The 16,591-nt window shown below is 42.5% G+C and overlaps 1 protein-coding gene across 2 annotated transcripts in view; it reads left to right on the top strand.

Annotated features, from left to right (window-relative positions):
- Window positions 1–5,720: 5,720 nt before the first annotated feature.
- Window positions 5,721–16,591, top strand: part of SLC12A6 (solute carrier family 12 member 6) — a 34,584-nt gene continuing 23,713 nt past the window's right edge. For both annotated transcript variants that reach the window (XM_063301473.1, XM_063301474.1), the window contains exon 1: window positions 5,721–6,342. In XM_063301473.1, the coding sequence (XP_063157543.1) occupies window positions 6,096–6,342 (247 nt within the window). In that variant the 5' untranslated portion in view covers window positions 5,721–6,095. The remainder of the gene's footprint in view (window positions 6,343–16,591) is intronic.

Consider the following 16,591-nt stretch of genomic DNA (forward strand, 5'->3'; position numbering starts at 1 on the left):
ATTAGGTTATCAGTTACTCTTTTCTTCTCTATCCATTTTACTGTTTAGGTCAAAATGATATTACTAGTGTCTCCCCATTCCACAATGATCATATTTTACAAAATCCATTTTTAAGGGAAAAATGTGTACTGATATAATTGTACTTTTAAGGTAACTCTTTGAAGTTGCATGGTTTCTTACAGGTTCTGTTGTGCTGAGGATTATTTCATATATCCTGGTATTTTCTAGGTTGAGTTTTTGGTCTGGTGTAGAAGATGGACAGTCTTTTGGCTAGTTTGAAATAGCCTTCCCAGACCTTGAAAAGATAGGTGTCCTTTAATCTTCAGTTCCAAATCTCTTGTATTGCACATTTAGGCAAATTGCCCTTCTGAACTTCTCTTTGGGAAGCAATGTGTTGGTATATCTTGAAGAAGGGTGGCTTATTTTTTTCCTCCCTGCTTGGTAAGAGTATCAATATCAGTAACACTGGAAATAATGGCTTATATTTTGGGTGGGTGATTCTTTTATTTTTTAAGCAAGCCAGCTAACTCTGGGTTACATGGCACAACACGTGGATCGGTCCTGACTTGAAAACTGCACTCATCAACTGTTTCTCATCAAACTATAGGGAAATACTAAGCGGGGTACCACAACGTTTGGTCCTCCTTCCTTGGCTCTATTGTTTTCAACATTTTTCCAAATAATTTGGGTGAGGAAATGGAGGAAAAACTTATCATATATGCTGATGTTACCAAATTGGATGGGATAGCTAACGCTCTATAAAAGAAAATTCAAAATGTTCTTGTAAAGTTTTTAAAAATGGCCTGAAAATAACAATGAAATTGAACAAATGCAAAGTCATCCATTTGAGAAACAACAAATGCATAAATATAGGATGGGGTTTGGCAGTAACACTTAGGAAATGGGCTATGGAATAGCAGTTCATCACAAACAATGGGAGTCAGCAGTGCAATGGTGCAAAGAAGGCAAATCTTTTAGGTTCTTTGAAGAGAGATATACTTCCCAAATCATAATTCCTCTTCATTGCATTGGTTGGACCCCACCTTGAATCCAGTTCTGGGTATCGCATTTTAAGGTTCAGAGAAATTGAAACAGGTTTGACAAAAGCTACAAGGATGATCCAGAGGATTAGAAACTTAATTTGATGAATAAATTAAGGGAAATATAGCATTCTTCAACTCTGGAAAGTGTCACACACAAAGCTAAATACCAGTTCCCCGTCATCCTCAAAGATCAGAGTATGGCATAATAGAATTAAGGTAGAGGAAGGCAGATTCCAGCTGGATGTTGGGGGGTAGGATCCAAACAGAATAGGTTTGGATGGGTAGATGGGAACCAGACAGACAGTGCGTTGCCCTTCCCTGGAATTGGGATGCTTGAATTGGTTGGAATTCTTGCAAGTGAGCAGGAAAGGGCCTAAACTGCCCCTTCCAATTCTACAACTTGAAACCAGGTCTACCTATGACAATAGCAACCATGTACTGTAGCCTTTCAAAAACTTGAATGTAATTTTGCTGGCTGCTTGGGACCTCCCCAACAGATTAGGGCAGGCCATGTTAAATGGCTGCTTAAGGATTCATTTCAGTGGGTTACAGGTGAGATCTTTTTGTTTGTGCCTTAGCTGTGAACCCAACAAAGAATCTTTGCCTCACCTATTTCTTATCATTAGATTCCCACTCTCCTCACCCTTCATTTTCTGTGTCTCTTGGACATGCTATCTATCTTTTGCAGCATGACTCTTGAGAATGTTATGTTCCAAAAGGAAGAGGGGGCTTTAAAATAAGTGTGCGTGTATGTACTGTATATGTGTATGTATGTATTATTCCTCTGTCCTTTAGTTTGCAATAAGATGTAAGTGGCAGGCAGCGATGGCCACTGAGTAAAAAGCTGAATGCTCTTGGAGAAAGGGTGATATACATCCTTACAACACGCTCCAGCAGATGGACATTTTCTATTGCTAGTTGCCTGGCATCACATGGATTCAGAGGGGTAATACTGAAGGGGCTTGCTTGTTACCAATTCTGTTTTGATCTTGTATTGCTTTCCTTTCCACTTCCTGCCTCAAACGGGATGGGAAGGGCTGATTTGAGCCAAAGGCCGCTATTTAAAATGTCTCTTGTTCACATCCTGCTGCTGAAACCGCAGCAGGGCTGGGGGAAGTCAGACAATAAACAGAAGGGCTGCTGCTGCTGCTAGATCTTGAGGCGCAAACGGCAGAGCAGAGGCTCATGTGAGTTCAGCAGGGCTGAATCAGCGCCCAGCGTGACTTTCTTCCATGCTACTCAGCCTGCTGCAGCTTTTTTGTTGGCCAGGGGCGTGCAAAAACAGGGAAGAATTTCTGTCCCCAAGCAGGGAGAACTCAAGGAAGTCTACTTGGGGTGGCATGCCAAAACTGGATGTTATGCAGAACCAGTGAGCATGGCTGGCTGGCTGGCTTTGGGGTGTGAGAGCTACAGTATCATGCAGGAGGTTTTCCATAGATATGAAGGGGAAAAAAGCCGTATCTCCTTATCTTTCCCCTGACACCCTTCAGCTGCTTGGGACCTGCAGGGGGAACAAGTAGGGCAATTGCTTAGGACTACTCTTAAGAGGGCTCTGTTTTAAGTCCTCAGGCTAAACCTATTATCTCTCAGCATAACATAGGGGAAGAGCAGAGCAGCAAACTATCTTAAGCTTCATGGAGAAAACCACTCTCTAAATTTAATAACTTGAGCTGTTTATAATATAAGCTGCACCATGACTCAAGCTGGCCTGTGCTGGGCTGACACCCTGCCCTGAGTCCTTTCCAGATATATTCAGAATTGCTTTCCCTTTTGGCGTCAGTCTAAGAATAACAGCTTATCTTCAGCACCAAAAGTATGCAAAAATGTTTGGCCAAGAACTAGAAAAAGCTGAGAGGGGATGGATTGGTCAGAATCTCTCCCTTCCTACGATGTCAGGAAGCAGGTTCAGTACTTATTTATTCATTTTATTTATTTTAATGAAGTTAGATACCGCTTTCCTCTCCCAGATGGGTTTCCAGGAGAAGGGGAAAGAAGGCAAAACAAGTTAATGGTGGGATTATTTGGGACAGACGAAAGGGAGGGCTTCCTTCCATAGAGTGAAAAATGACATGACACTCGGCTTTAGAAAGGAACTAAACTAACATTAGGCCCTCCATGACCACTAATTTTGGGAAGTATATATTTGGAATATCCCATGTGCCTTAAATAAACACCAGCGACTAAGACGCAAACATAGAAAAGGACTAGTCTCCCAGTCTTGCTGGCAGGCTTCCCAGAAGCACCCAGTCGGCCACTATGAGACACATGCCCAATAAGCCACCTTGGGGACAAATCCAGCAAGATTCTCCTTATGGCCTTCTCTCTCTCTCTCTCTCTCTCTCTTTTGAAGGGCTGTGACATTGCAATGTATCTGCTTGAAGGGCAGCAGTGCCCTGGAATTAGATGCATCTTGGTGTTGTGTGGCTCCAACACTTGAACTGAATTAATGAATTGCTTCTTTGCACACTGTTATATGCCTGCAGCCTTCGAAGCCATAGAGGATAATTTTCAGTTGAGCTCTGCTCTTAGTGACTTTATGGACTCGTCCATGCAGGTAATAATGCAGAAACCTTTTGCCATGACTGTCTTCTGGGGATTCCCCCCCCCCCCCCAATTTCCAGTCTAGTCTCTAGCTCTGCAATTTCCTGGTACTCCCCATTCAAGGAGGAGCCAGGTCTGACCCGACTCAGCATCCCAAAGGTCAGCCAAGACTTCGGCTAGGATGCCTTAGAAGCCATACAATGAAGTTGTGAATCCTGTGCATGGCTATTTTGGGCGCGGATGGATAAAGGCCCACCAAAAGAGGATGCTCCCAGGTTAATTGCAGCCTCAGCCATGATTTGCTTGTCAAATTTTTATAAAGTTGTCCCTCCTCTCGCTATAATTTCTTTCAAGGCGACTTAGCCTGGAGGTAAGAAATATGCTCCCCGCATTCAAAGGAAACTACATCCCCCAGCAACGCTCGCGCGTTTTTGTCTCCCCTTCTCTCCCCCCCCGCCCCCCGTTCTCCATCGCGTTCCGAGCCCCCACTCCCACCTTCGGGCGCTTCTCTAAAGGAAAAAGCCCAGCAGCCGTAGCCGCTATTTTCTTCTGCGCTTGCGCAGCAAAAAAAAAAAAGCGGCGGGCGGAGGGACGGCGATGGAAACAGCAGAGGATGAGGACACTTAAGGAGAGTCCGCTTTCCCTCCTCCACCTCCCCTCCCCTCGCCAGCATCTGAGATAGCGGCAGTACCATCGTGCGGGCGGGAGCTGCGCTGCGCTGCGCGCGCCAGCCGGCCAACCAGCCGGCCAAACAAGACAGTGAAGGTCTGAGAACGCGTGCGCGGGCGAGACCCTCCAGAACGTTGGGGCAGCCGCTCCGCCGCGCGCCGCAGGTAGACAAGGGACGGCCGCCAACGGCCGCTTTCCCGGGGGCTGCTCATCAAAGGACGTGAGGAGCTGGGGCGGCGGGGTGGGGGGGGGGAGCGAGCGAGAGGGTGGCGCACGCGCACTGCCGCCTTCCCACCTGTATCTCCTGGTTCGCTCCCCTTCTCCGAGAGTTCCTGCGCGCTTTTCCCCGCCGCGGCTCGGGCGGAGGCTGGGTGTGTGGGTGGGTGTGTGCCTTTGAGGCGTGGGGAGGACAGACCCAGCTTTAGACAGGGGCTTGTACGCTGCTGCCCCTGCTCGCTTTGCACTGGACTGCGGTCTGGTGTGTCATCAGCCTTAAGGTCCGTTGGGTGTTGCTCTGCCTGGCGGGGTCATCTTGTTTGCAGAGGTCTGGGGGCTGCCCTGGTGGGCTTTCTCAGGGCCACCTGCTTTGCCATCTGCCACTTGCCGTCTGCCACAGCTCTTTGCATCCCCACATCTTTTGCAGCAGGAATCGGCATGCTCTTAACAGCATGGCTGGATCCCATCCCTCTGTGGGTTGGAGACATGGAAATTTGTGGTCCTTGGGTGCACCTGCCTTTTGGTGAACTCTCCTGCAGTAATAGTTTTGAAATGGTCCTTTCTCCTTTTGGGATACATGTGGCCAAATAGGGGAACCTGGTGGTAGTGAGATTTTACAGAAGATCCAGTGTCTCAGTACAGTTTTGTGTAACATGTTTAGAGTTTTAAACATACATACATACATTCACTCTTTTTTTTTCCAGAATCTGACAATTTGAGGAGGACTGATAATTCCCTTGCACTAGGCCCATCTAATGGTTTTCTTCTTGTACCAGGATCTTCAAAACCAACAGGAAGTTTGAAGAGCTTGATATTGCACCTTAAGAGATAACTTTGCTTTCTCTTCTTTAAGTTCTTGCACTCGGATCTGACGTTTCTCCTCTTTGGCTTGAAAAAAGACAGCTCTGTCTCCCTCTCTCTCCTGTCTTTTTCTGCACCAGAATCATAAGGGACATTTGCAAAGAAGAATATATTCTTTCCTGGCATTCACAGTGGAAAACAGCTGGATTACGATCTTACACTCGCCACGGACGTTCTAGCATTTTGGTATACCTTGCAGATCTTTGCCTTTGGATTTTTTTTCTGATTGAGAAAAAATTACCTCTGTGCATTTTGCTGAGAGAAAAGGTATTTGCTTAATGGAAATGGTGATCAGGTTCTGTGACACTGCTTTTACAGACATATGTTAATGCTGGAATTTTTGCAGTGTGGCCCTTTGGCAGATAAAAATTGCAAACATTTTTCTTTTTTGACCTTTAGGCTACCCTTGAGAAGAGAAAACTATGACATATTTGCCCGATACATGGGAATTTCAGAGTAATCATCTGTGAAATATTAACCTACAAAATCATGGAATATCACCTTCATTCAATCTTCGACTATACTTCTAAAAATGCACCCAATAAGCATTGATGTCTAAATACCATGCTGTGTGAGACAGTTTGTGAATCCATGGTAGACATGAATCTTCCTCTTGAGAGAGTATTGGGTAACAGTGTTGGCATCTCTGCTTTTCTGAATGATCTTCCTCTTACAACTTGAGGTGACTTTTAAGTTAAACTGATAAAGGACGTGGGGTTGGGGTTTTGTTTGTTTTTTTGGTTCTCTGCCATCTTTGTTGCCAAGATGGCTTCTGTCCGGTTCATGGTTACCCCTACTAAAATTGATGATATCCCAGGCCTCTCTGACACTAGCCCAGACCTCAGCTCCCGTTCTAGCTCGTGCGTCCGCTTCAGTTCCAGAGAAAGTGTCCCTGAAACAAGCCGCAGTGAGGGTGCCAGTGACTTTTCCAGAGCAACCACTTCGTTGGCCACTGAAGCAGCCGAGCCAGCTTCTGACAAGACAACGAACCTCCGCACAGATGTGGCTGAAGGTAGGTCACCTTTGGTGGAAGGGAGAAGGAGCATTTAAGGGCTACCAGTAACTTTGCCAGTGGAGAACATCAACTTCCGAGGGCTTTGGTGGTAGAAAAACATTGAGAGATGTGCTGAAAGATGGACAGGCCTTGGAAGCTGCTGTTGTGGGAAGCACAGTTCCATTCTTGGTGGTGTTGCTCATGCAAAGGAGTATTTTCTGTGTTTTGGGAGGTGCAAGGGTGTGTTGATGGCAGAGGAGTGTGAATGAATTTGTCTTGAGTTTATGCATGCATTTCCTAATCGGTGCTTTTTGGCAGATGTCATTTTCAGACATGAACTGGATTTTCCAGATCTGGCTCTTTAAAATACCTTTGTTTGCCCCGTCTTCTTATGCCAAGGTTTGACTATTATATTTTAGGCTTACCAGAGAGGAAATAATAGTTCATCTCTTAAATTTCCTGCTCATTGGAAGCAGCTCTGAATTTTTCTGCTTCTAAAACAAGCTGATTTTGTTCTCTTTACACTGTGGTTTCTCATTGGAGTACTGAATTTGCTGATCTGTCCAGTTTTTCAGATCCCTTCTCTTTATTTTTTTTTCCTTGTGCCAGAAATGCTGAGCAAGACTCATGGGAAATGACTTGGGGGAATTTCAGTTCCATTAGTCTTGTTGATTGTCCTGTCTGATGCATTTTAAAAGGGGGAAAAAAAACCCCTCTGCGATCAGACTAGGCTTTGCTCAGTCACCACTGAGTCAAAGTCACATCTTCACTGTGGAGTTTCTGAATGGCAACATTGAACTGTCAACAGTCTTTTTAGATCCAGCCAGTCTGTGGTTCATTGTTCATCTTCTGAACCTTATTTTGTTCTAAAAATCAACTGCCCTAAATCGCCCTAAAATTCCCCAATTGAAACAAGTTGAAAATAAAAATAAAAAATAGTGAAACAAAAGAGAGGGAGAAAGATTAGTTTTTCAGAGCATTATCTAAGAAAGTGAAATACCACAGGTGAAGTCTTATACAGTGACATTCTTTTTCTCTGCCCAGCAGAGGCTGTTAACAAGAATCACTTCTGGGAAATCTGGCAGTGGTGCTTTTGATAACTGAGAATTGATTCCCCTCTACCAATCTATGTTTATGTATCTACACTTATTATTTAATCACAGTCATGTGTGGCCACCAGTTTTGTTTTGTAAATAATACCTTTTTGTGATGCTGCTATAAAGGAGTAATTGGAGGAAGGGAATAATTCCTCTGATTTTTTTTCTTCATAGGGTATGGTCATATGTAAATAAGTAAGTTTAATGCTTTATTTATATTATACTAAGACATATATTAATATCAAACCTAAGTGCATTGTAAAAAGTAGGTAAGTAGATTAGAAATTATATGGTGCAGCTGCATCCTTCTATAGCAGTCATTCCCGTCTTATAGTATGCGGACAACTGGTGGTTTGTGAGAATATTGTAGGTGGCCCCTCACATGGGCACCAGCATTTTATATTAATTGATAAAATTGCCTAAGATTTTTGTACCTTATGATATTTCAGCATTCCTGCTCAAGTTATAAGATTTCAGGTGGAACATCAAAACCTTATGAGAGTGCATGATCTCACAAGTTTTTAACCATTAAATTAAATATTTTAAATTAAAATTTGGGGTCCTGCAGATGCCTTCAGTATGAGCGAAATCTGCAGTGTAATCGTGTTCCTGAAGGATTCTGAAAGGGGCAGAAATGCTCAGATAGTCGGTTCTGCAAGTAATCTGGCCTGGTGCTATGCAGGGCTTTAAAGGTAATAACCAACACCTTGAATTGCGTCTGGAAGCTTACTGGAAGTTAATGTGGCTCATGCAGCAGTGGTGTTACTTAGGTGGACTTTGGAGCGCCCAAAACTATGCGCCACTGCATTCTGAAACACTTGAAGCTTCTGATTGTTCTTCAAGGGAAGCTCCATCTAGAGCACATTGCAGTTATCCAGTCAGGAAGTGACAAAGGTATGAATGACAATGAACAAAGCCTCCTAGTCCAGAAATGAGCACAACTGGTACATGAGACAAATCTGTGCAAATCTAATTTAATCTAATCAACAGTAATCATGTGTGAGTTGGGCAGCCATATAAATTTGTTAAATAACTAAATGAAACCTGTTTGAGCAGGAGCTGTGTGTCCAAGGAAGACCCCCAGACTGCATATTAACTCTGCTGAAGTGCTACTCCAACAGTAGTAAGAGATGTAAAATCATCAGATGTGGAAGATGCAAAAGTCCAGAACCACCTGGATTTGCCAGGGTTGAGCTGCAACCTATTCTCCCTCATATAAACTCCCACAGCTTCTAGGCATTGGATACAAACCTTGAAAGTATCACTTGTACATCCTGGTATTGGTGGTGCTGACAAATGACTTCATCCAGTGATTTCATATAGATGTTAAATATGAGTGGGGAGAGAGTTGAGCCCTGAGGCACTGCACATACAGTAAGAGAGGTTTAGGGCTAGACCTCTCCCTCTCCCTCTCCCCCCCTCCCTCTCCCCCTCCCCACCAACACCAACTGGAACCAGCACTGAAAGAAGGACAACTACAAAAGGACAACTACAAAAGTGCCCTCTCTCCTAATCCATGTCCAGAAGGATACCACAGTCAATGGTATCAAAAGCTGCTGAGAGATCTAGAAGGGCAAAGACAGATGTACCATCACCACTGCAAGTCCTCTAGTGGTCATATGCATGTGCAACTAATGTTGTCTCAGTACTGTAATCTGGCTTCATGCCACCTCCTGACTAGCCTTGGCCAACTAGGAGGGACATGGATCTAAAATGCAGGTGGCAGAGCTCACAGCTCCAAGGACACTGTCTACAAAGAGGGCTGCCAGTTGGCTATCTGCAGACACAGTAAAAGCAGAGAGGCAAGCCCATTTCATTGTTCTTACTGCCACCAAATAAGTCCAAAGAAAGGCCCTTACCCATGCTCAGATGGATTTGTTCTTTGTCTTCCTCCAGAGGTACTCTAGGTTCTTTTGTGACATTCCATCTCCTGGAGCTCCTCAGAAAACAGGACATTCTATGGGATATCCAATCATGAATGGTATAGAGCTTCTAAGGTGTCAAAATGCACTTACTGTATCTTAGTAGACACCTTGAGAAACAAGGGAGGAAAAGCATGAAGAACATGACTTCTGGACCCCTTTTAGCAGCAATGGTTGCAGAAGGTGTCTGTATTTTATTTTATTCTGTGTAATGAAGTAACATGCTGCATCTGTGTGTACAATGTGCACTTTCTCCATAGGTTGTCATCTCCCTGTGTATGTATCTGTATATCTGTAAGAGTCTAGCCAGGGTGATTGCATATGTGTTGCTTCTTTGTGTATATATATGTGTGAGGATCGAATCAAGGTGGGTACATGTGAGTTGCCTGTGTGTGTGTGTATTTTTACTTTCATCTTACGTTGCCTCTGTGTGTTTTGGTATGTATATGTGCACTGAGAAGCAAGGAGTGGACAGCAAATGCTCTGCTCTGAGTCTGAGTCACATGACTGGGTGAAAAGAGGGAGGGGGCTTAGAATGGAGCTTTTGGCAACATTCTGAGCTGCTGCCCAATTGCCTCTCCCATAGGCAATTTTGTTACATTGTTTTTATTCTGTTTTTAAGTATTGTTAGCCACCCAGAGTCATGCACTAAGTGAGACCAGTGGGCATATAAATTCAATTAATAAATAAAAGAAATAGGGTTTTTCTGGAATGTTTTTCTGCATAACCCTCTCCCCATCTGCCCAGCCAGATCCTGCGCATTGTCAAACGCAATCTTTCTTTTGCTGATTTCTCCCATCATAGCAAATTTGGTCTCATTCTGCTAACTTATCTTGCTGATGAACAGGCAGGAAGAGTCGCAAGCTACAGTATTCTAAATAATTTCTTTCCAACTTCCTTTTGGGCTGAAAAGTATAAAAAAGTGTGAAAAACAAATTTTAGTATCAGGATCTTTTCTGTTGTCAATTTATCTGTGTTTATAAAAATCAATATAGAAGGCAATAGGAAAAAAAAACTTGCCTACCAAGATTCTTGCTGTACAGCCAAATGTTTTTGTGTGACAGTGTTTTCACTTCCAACCAATGAAGCAATCAAGGAAAATGTTTACGAATCAGAAAGAGAAATGGTAAACATGCTCAGAAAACTTCAACCAAAACTGCAACTTATTTTATTATTTTTGAAAAGCCCTATTTTAATTTTAGTGGGCCTTTTCTGTGATTGAAATATGGGGGCAAATTTATACTTAAATATTATTAAATATTAAAAGCAGGATACGACCTCTGCTTCCTTGAGTTCTTGGAGTTAAGAAGCATAGAGTTTAGCACTAAACTGTAAATTCCCCCTCAGTATACAACATGCTAATCTCAGTCTCCTTTTCTTCCAGCCCTGGGCATTAGCTTAGACCTGTGCTTGTGGAGCTGAGGCAGAGAACATTGGAAGGAAACCTGGAACAGCCAGGACTTTAGAAAGCCGACGAAGAGGCAGTCAGATTACAGTGGAAGAGGGTATCTATAGTGGATATTATATAAATATTTCATAGAAGCTTATTAAATCCTGATTAACAACAACTTTTTTTCTGGAAGTCAGATTGGGAACCATTGCTTCCAAGCAAGCCCTCCGTTTGATTAAGGACCATTTTCTGCTTTTTCGTGATGATTTTTTTCCTTCCGTTCTGCTGAGAGTCTCTGATCTTTTATCACGTTTTAGTTGTACAAGAATGGGAAACATGCTGTCTTTCATAATAATGGAATGCTCACATGACTATAATAATGAAAGAGCCTATATTTGGAGGCACCCCAGATACCTGCTGCTTTGCATGTAAAGAGGCCCTACTCTGAATAAATATATGGTAACAAGACTTCCAGGTTATATAGTAAGTCTTGCTGCTGAATTGCATTCATTAACAATTCTTCATTAACAATTCTTGACTCAGAATGAACCTTTGTGTTGAATAGCTAGATATTCTCTCTAATATAGGTGTGATGTTAAAGTATCAAGTACAACCTGAAGGACTGATTTACTTTGGTGATACACATGTCAATTTGTTAATGATTTCATTTCCACTTCTTTTCTTATGTTCTGTTAAGAATATAAGAATATCCTGTCTGTGTTAGCACAAAGCCCATCTTAGGCCCACATTTTGCTTCTCATGGTGGCCAATCAGCGTGCTCCCAAACAGGAGATGGAGGCATATTTGTCTCCAGCTGTTGTTTCCCTACAGCTAGTATCTGAAAGCATGTTTTCCCCAACTTGTCTTTCATGTATTTATCTAGTCCCATTATAAAATTAGTAACATCATCACTTCTTTTGCTAATGAATTCCACTGGTTAATTTTGTGCTGTATCTGCTGTATTAATTTTAGGGTATAGGTCTCTTGGGGCAGAGATCTGTTTTATTTATTTATACTATGCCAAGTGTGCTGTGACTATACTAAGGTGTGCTATAGAAAGAAGGTGTGTTTCAAACGAAATTCTGACCGTGTTAACATTCAGATGCAATCAGATAAGATATTAGTGCAAGATCGTTGCTTTTTAACTGTGATTTAATTTTTAATTGCAGCCTGTGAACATTAGCTTCTAAATCTTGATTGAGAGGCAGTAGTCACTGGGCACACTAAAGATTTTGGAACTTCTTTGATGCTGTGGTTCTCTGTGCCTGATTGTAATAGGAAGTAAGAATAACCTTGAGGAACAGGAGAAGAGCCACAACCAAGACAGCTGTCAGATAAAAGATCAAAGTAGTATCATTAGCATTCGTAACTTTGGTTTCCTAGTCTGATCTACCCTGAAGGGCTGATACTGATGTAGTTGGTGAACAACTGTATAGGAACAGAGAAATGTCTTAGATGAAAAATAATGTGTGAAAGAGTTTTATAGACATCACTATTTTACTGCTTTTGTTGGTCCAGACAATTAAATTGGCTATGCCCCTATCTGTAATCTTGTCATACTGATGGTATAAACAGCATGTCTAAGATTGCTGGAAGCAGAACTGGGAGGTTTTTTTTCAATATATATTTTTATGCCACCTTTATTATTTTTATAAATAACTCAAGGTGGCGAACATACCTAATACTCCTCCCTCCTCCTGTTTTCCCCACAACAACAACAACCCTGTGAGGTGGGTTGGGCTAAGATTGTTCTATATTAGCTCAACCCGCGTGTATTGTTTTCACCCACTGGAGTTTTTAGTAAGTGGGTGTTCAGAGTAGTAAGTGCAGTAGTAAGTAGCAGAGAAGATACAGAGTCTTTTCTGAAAGGGGTTTGGGATCTTTGATAGAGCCAGTTGTGGAGGAAAGACTACCTAAAAATGGATTTTAGCTATGGGTTTTAACAGACGACTTGAGAATAGTCAGAATTAACCTAACAAACAATGTGGAGAATTAGTCACGATCACCAGTTTTGTTATTTCGGGTTTTTCTCTCTCTCCATGCTTACTAAACGGGGGCAGTACCTTTGAGTTCCGACTCCCAGTTTTCTCTTCCTCCCCAGCGACTCCCAAATAACTTAATCCTACTTCTTTTTTGAACATGGCAACACAGACACCCACTCTGCTTGCCAGCCTTATTTCTGCAACCCAAAGCAGGATTAAATCTCAGCTGGACAACAGTTCTGCCTAAGTTCCAACTACTGCACTTAACCTGTACATTTTTAAAAAACCTCCTAAGGGAAAATTGAAGCACGGGTTCCTCCACGCACAGTTGTCCCTGTGCAGCCATAGACGCTTTGAGTCATGTTATGGCTTCAGGGAAAGGCATCTTGCCAAGACTGGACCATCTTCTGATTGGCGTCGCTTTGCTTTGCTTTGGTTTCTTTTGCAGAACACATTGCTTGTCCTACAGGCACAGCTAGTAGGGCCACCTTTTGGTCAGCCTTGCTCCTTGCATTATAGCTTTTAATTATTCTTTGCATCTTAAAGTTAGTGACAGTTTTTTTCTTTAAGAATGCCAGACAATTATTAACTAGACTTTGTGCCCGTTAGCAGCCTGCATTTAATTCTTGGTAGAAAGCAAGCTGTTGCGTACTGCTGCTCTGATGTAAAGTGCATGCATATTACAGCAGCACAGCAGTATATGCAAAGAGAGTAAATCCTCTTAGTAGCAGGGCTGTAAATACCTTTCTTCGCATGCATGCACATGAACACGCACATGTACCCGTAGAGGTGTGTCTCCCTCGCACTGCATGCCCACACCCTATCCCGCCCATTCCCCGGGGCTGCCTGTCACCTGATCCACCGACACTTTCAGTTCTTTGTTTCCTGGCCTAGAAGAAAGTTTTGACTTGAACATGCCTCAGTTCACTGTAACCAAGGTAGAAGATGATGAAGAGGGGAAGCCAGAGGAGGATGGGCAGGCAAGAAGCAGTCCAGGGCTGATCTGGGATCCTAATGAAACTGCCAGGCCAGGTAAGCAAGTTAAATTGCCTAGTTTCTTTCCACTTAATCACGGTTTGCTTTCCTCCCCTAACTTTTCTCTTGAGGCCTGGTAATGTTTAACCGGCTTCATTAGACTCATCTGCTAGTAAGAGCCGCATGGTCTACTACCTTCTAGTAGGGAGAAAGCCCTCTTGTCTCCTCTGCTTTCCCCTCACCGCCTTTCTTCCTAGTGGCGCCCTTGATAGCTCTTTTTTCCCCCAGTCCTCAGCTCTCTCCTCTGGCTTTGTTTAATCCATTAATCGCCTTCTCGCTAACATTCCTGAAGCGTGACCTTCAGTCAAACAGTAACTAGCCGTCTGAGGCAAGTCACTGAAGTGGGACAAAACTATAATCCAGTGATTAGAGCTTAATGAGGATGGGGGCTAGGTGTCCTGTTTCCTCTTCTTGGGAGGAAATTATAGCGACATACATACCCTGGATTCCTCTTCTGTTTCAGCCCTTAGATAGCGAGTGAGTCTAGAACAATGGGAAGAATGATAGCCTGTGGTGCCAAGTTCTCTTGAACATATTAATTTAGGATCGGAGTAACAGAGTGCTGTGTCTTGAGACCCCACACGCACACACAGAGCTGCTCATTGTTTTTCCGGGCCATGATTTTTGGATATTAAACTCAGAATCAGACGTTTAAGATAAAACACTAGTACTAACACTGCTAATAATGAATAAGTTAAACTTGCATGCCACCTGACGTAACGACTCTGGCTCAGAATGTCCTCATCACTTTCTCTATGCTCCATCCTACTAGCATCATGCTTATTCCACTCACAAACACTACAGGTAGTTCTGCTATGGCTCCACTCTATTGGTGATTAAAATGGCTAATCTACACCACACACTTTTTCCTTCTTGAATGGGTTGATCGTTACCTTGTTCTCCTTATACTGTCCTCTGGGTTGCAGTGTTTGCCAGTATTTTCATTCTTGGATTGTTTAGAAAAGTTGAACAGTTGTTTGATCATCTTCAGAGTCTTCCCAGTGTAATACACCCTCTCCAATCATAATCTATTCTATTTATATTCCCACCCCATTCCAACAGCCAGTATGCCATGCTCATCCAATATGATAAATTCTCATTATGTTTTTCGTTTGGATTCCCTCAAGATAAGGTCTCCTCTCTAAAGTTTTCCCCCTAATTCTGTAAGTCCAGGGCTTTCTTAAACTGACCTTAGTTATATTTTTTTATTTGGATGAAGGTGTTTTTGTTTTTTTCATTCTCTTTGCTTGCCTGTGTGTGTGTGTGTGTGTCTTTGTCTGCACTCGATTGCTTGATGTGATTTGGCCTGGGTAGCTTATTGTCACGTTGCTATACTGTTACTCAGCATGACCTTGAGTTTGTTAAATTATTATTTTTTTGTCAGACCGTTGTTCACTAGTGTTCCAATTATCTGAATTAAAATTACTTTTTATATGTCATCTTAAAGCTTCCTTGATGCTGGCACTAGCCAAAATTCTCTTATGTTCTGTATGGGAAAGCAGGGGAAAGGAATTGCCCACTTAAGTGAAAGGAAAATTGTAAATAACAACAATTTAACTGTATTTATTACGGTTGTGGTTGTTTTGTCCAGGAGGTTATTAGTTTTGTCATGGTCTTGTTCTTCTTCCCAATAGTCAGTAATAGAATTCACTGTTACTTCCATTTTTCAGATAGGGAACAGCAGCTAGAAAATGTAGACTTACCCAATGACATTCCCTAGTATTTCCCATAAGTTCCCGTAAGGTTTTGAGCTCTTTGAAGCAAGACTCCTATGCTGTAATGAGAGGTATGGATTCTTGGGTTTCCTTCATATTTGGAAAGAACAAAGTCTAATAACCCAGAACAAATTAATTTATAAGTTGATTTCTTTAAGAAAGGGTAAATAAGAAGAAGTAACCTGGAGAATGTTTCATAGCATTCATCAGAAAGAATGGAAATCAAGTTTACCCCATGGCATTTCTTCTATGTGAACCATTAATTATATGGAGGAAATGCAGAGAAAATACACATATCAGAGTGGTAAGCATGAAGCATAAACTAACCAGATAGGTCTGTTGCACAGTATTCTGAGCCGCAGCTGTTAACCTAAATGAAGCTTAATATGTGCATTACCTTCTCAGTCACCCAAAATATCATTTCTCTCTTCCTGCGTGACTTCCTGCGTGCATACCTCTTTCCCTCAGAAGATTCCTATGTGGCCTGAAAGTCTTTGTCTCTTAGCTGTACCATATCTGGGCTATAAAAATCTGGATACTGACTGGGGAAAAATTATTCTCTTTGCAGTATGTCTATTCTCTATCCCCTCGTTCTTCCACAGGCAGCAAAGGGGAGAGCAAAAAAGAGTTTCTTAACAGCAATTGCCAGGGAAGCTGTCAGGTTCTTTAAGGACTCTGCTTCCAGTTCAGGCTGCTGGATTTTTGCGGCCCACTTGTGGTAGCCCTACTCTGTGCAATCAGTCTGTTGTAGGTGTGAGACAAGAAGTGGGTGACAAAGAGTAACTAGTGGGCCTCTGTGCCTGCAGACTCCGAAACTACTGCCTTCCCTGTCTTCACACCACTGGGTCTAAGATGCTGTGTTCAGAAGAGAAGCTGAAGTACAATAAGAAGCCTATTAAGATTAAGTCTCTTAGGCTGAGTAATCTGTTTAAGCCCTCAGTGTAATAATCCTAAATCAAATCTTTTCTATGATCTCCAGAAATGCAACCTTCTGTATAGATTTCATTTTCCTGTTGGTGATGAAGAAACACACATACACACACCGTGACCCAGAAACTTATTTTAAGTTAAATTTAATGTGTAACCAGGCACCTTCCTTGTTAGAAATACTAAAATCCCATATAAT

This window comes from Candoia aspera, chromosome 4 (genome assembly GCF_035149785.1).
Source record: "Candoia aspera isolate rCanAsp1 chromosome 4, rCanAsp1.hap2, whole genome shotgun sequence".
Lineage (NCBI taxonomy): Eukaryota > Metazoa > Chordata > Lepidosauria > Squamata > Boidae > Candoia > Candoia aspera.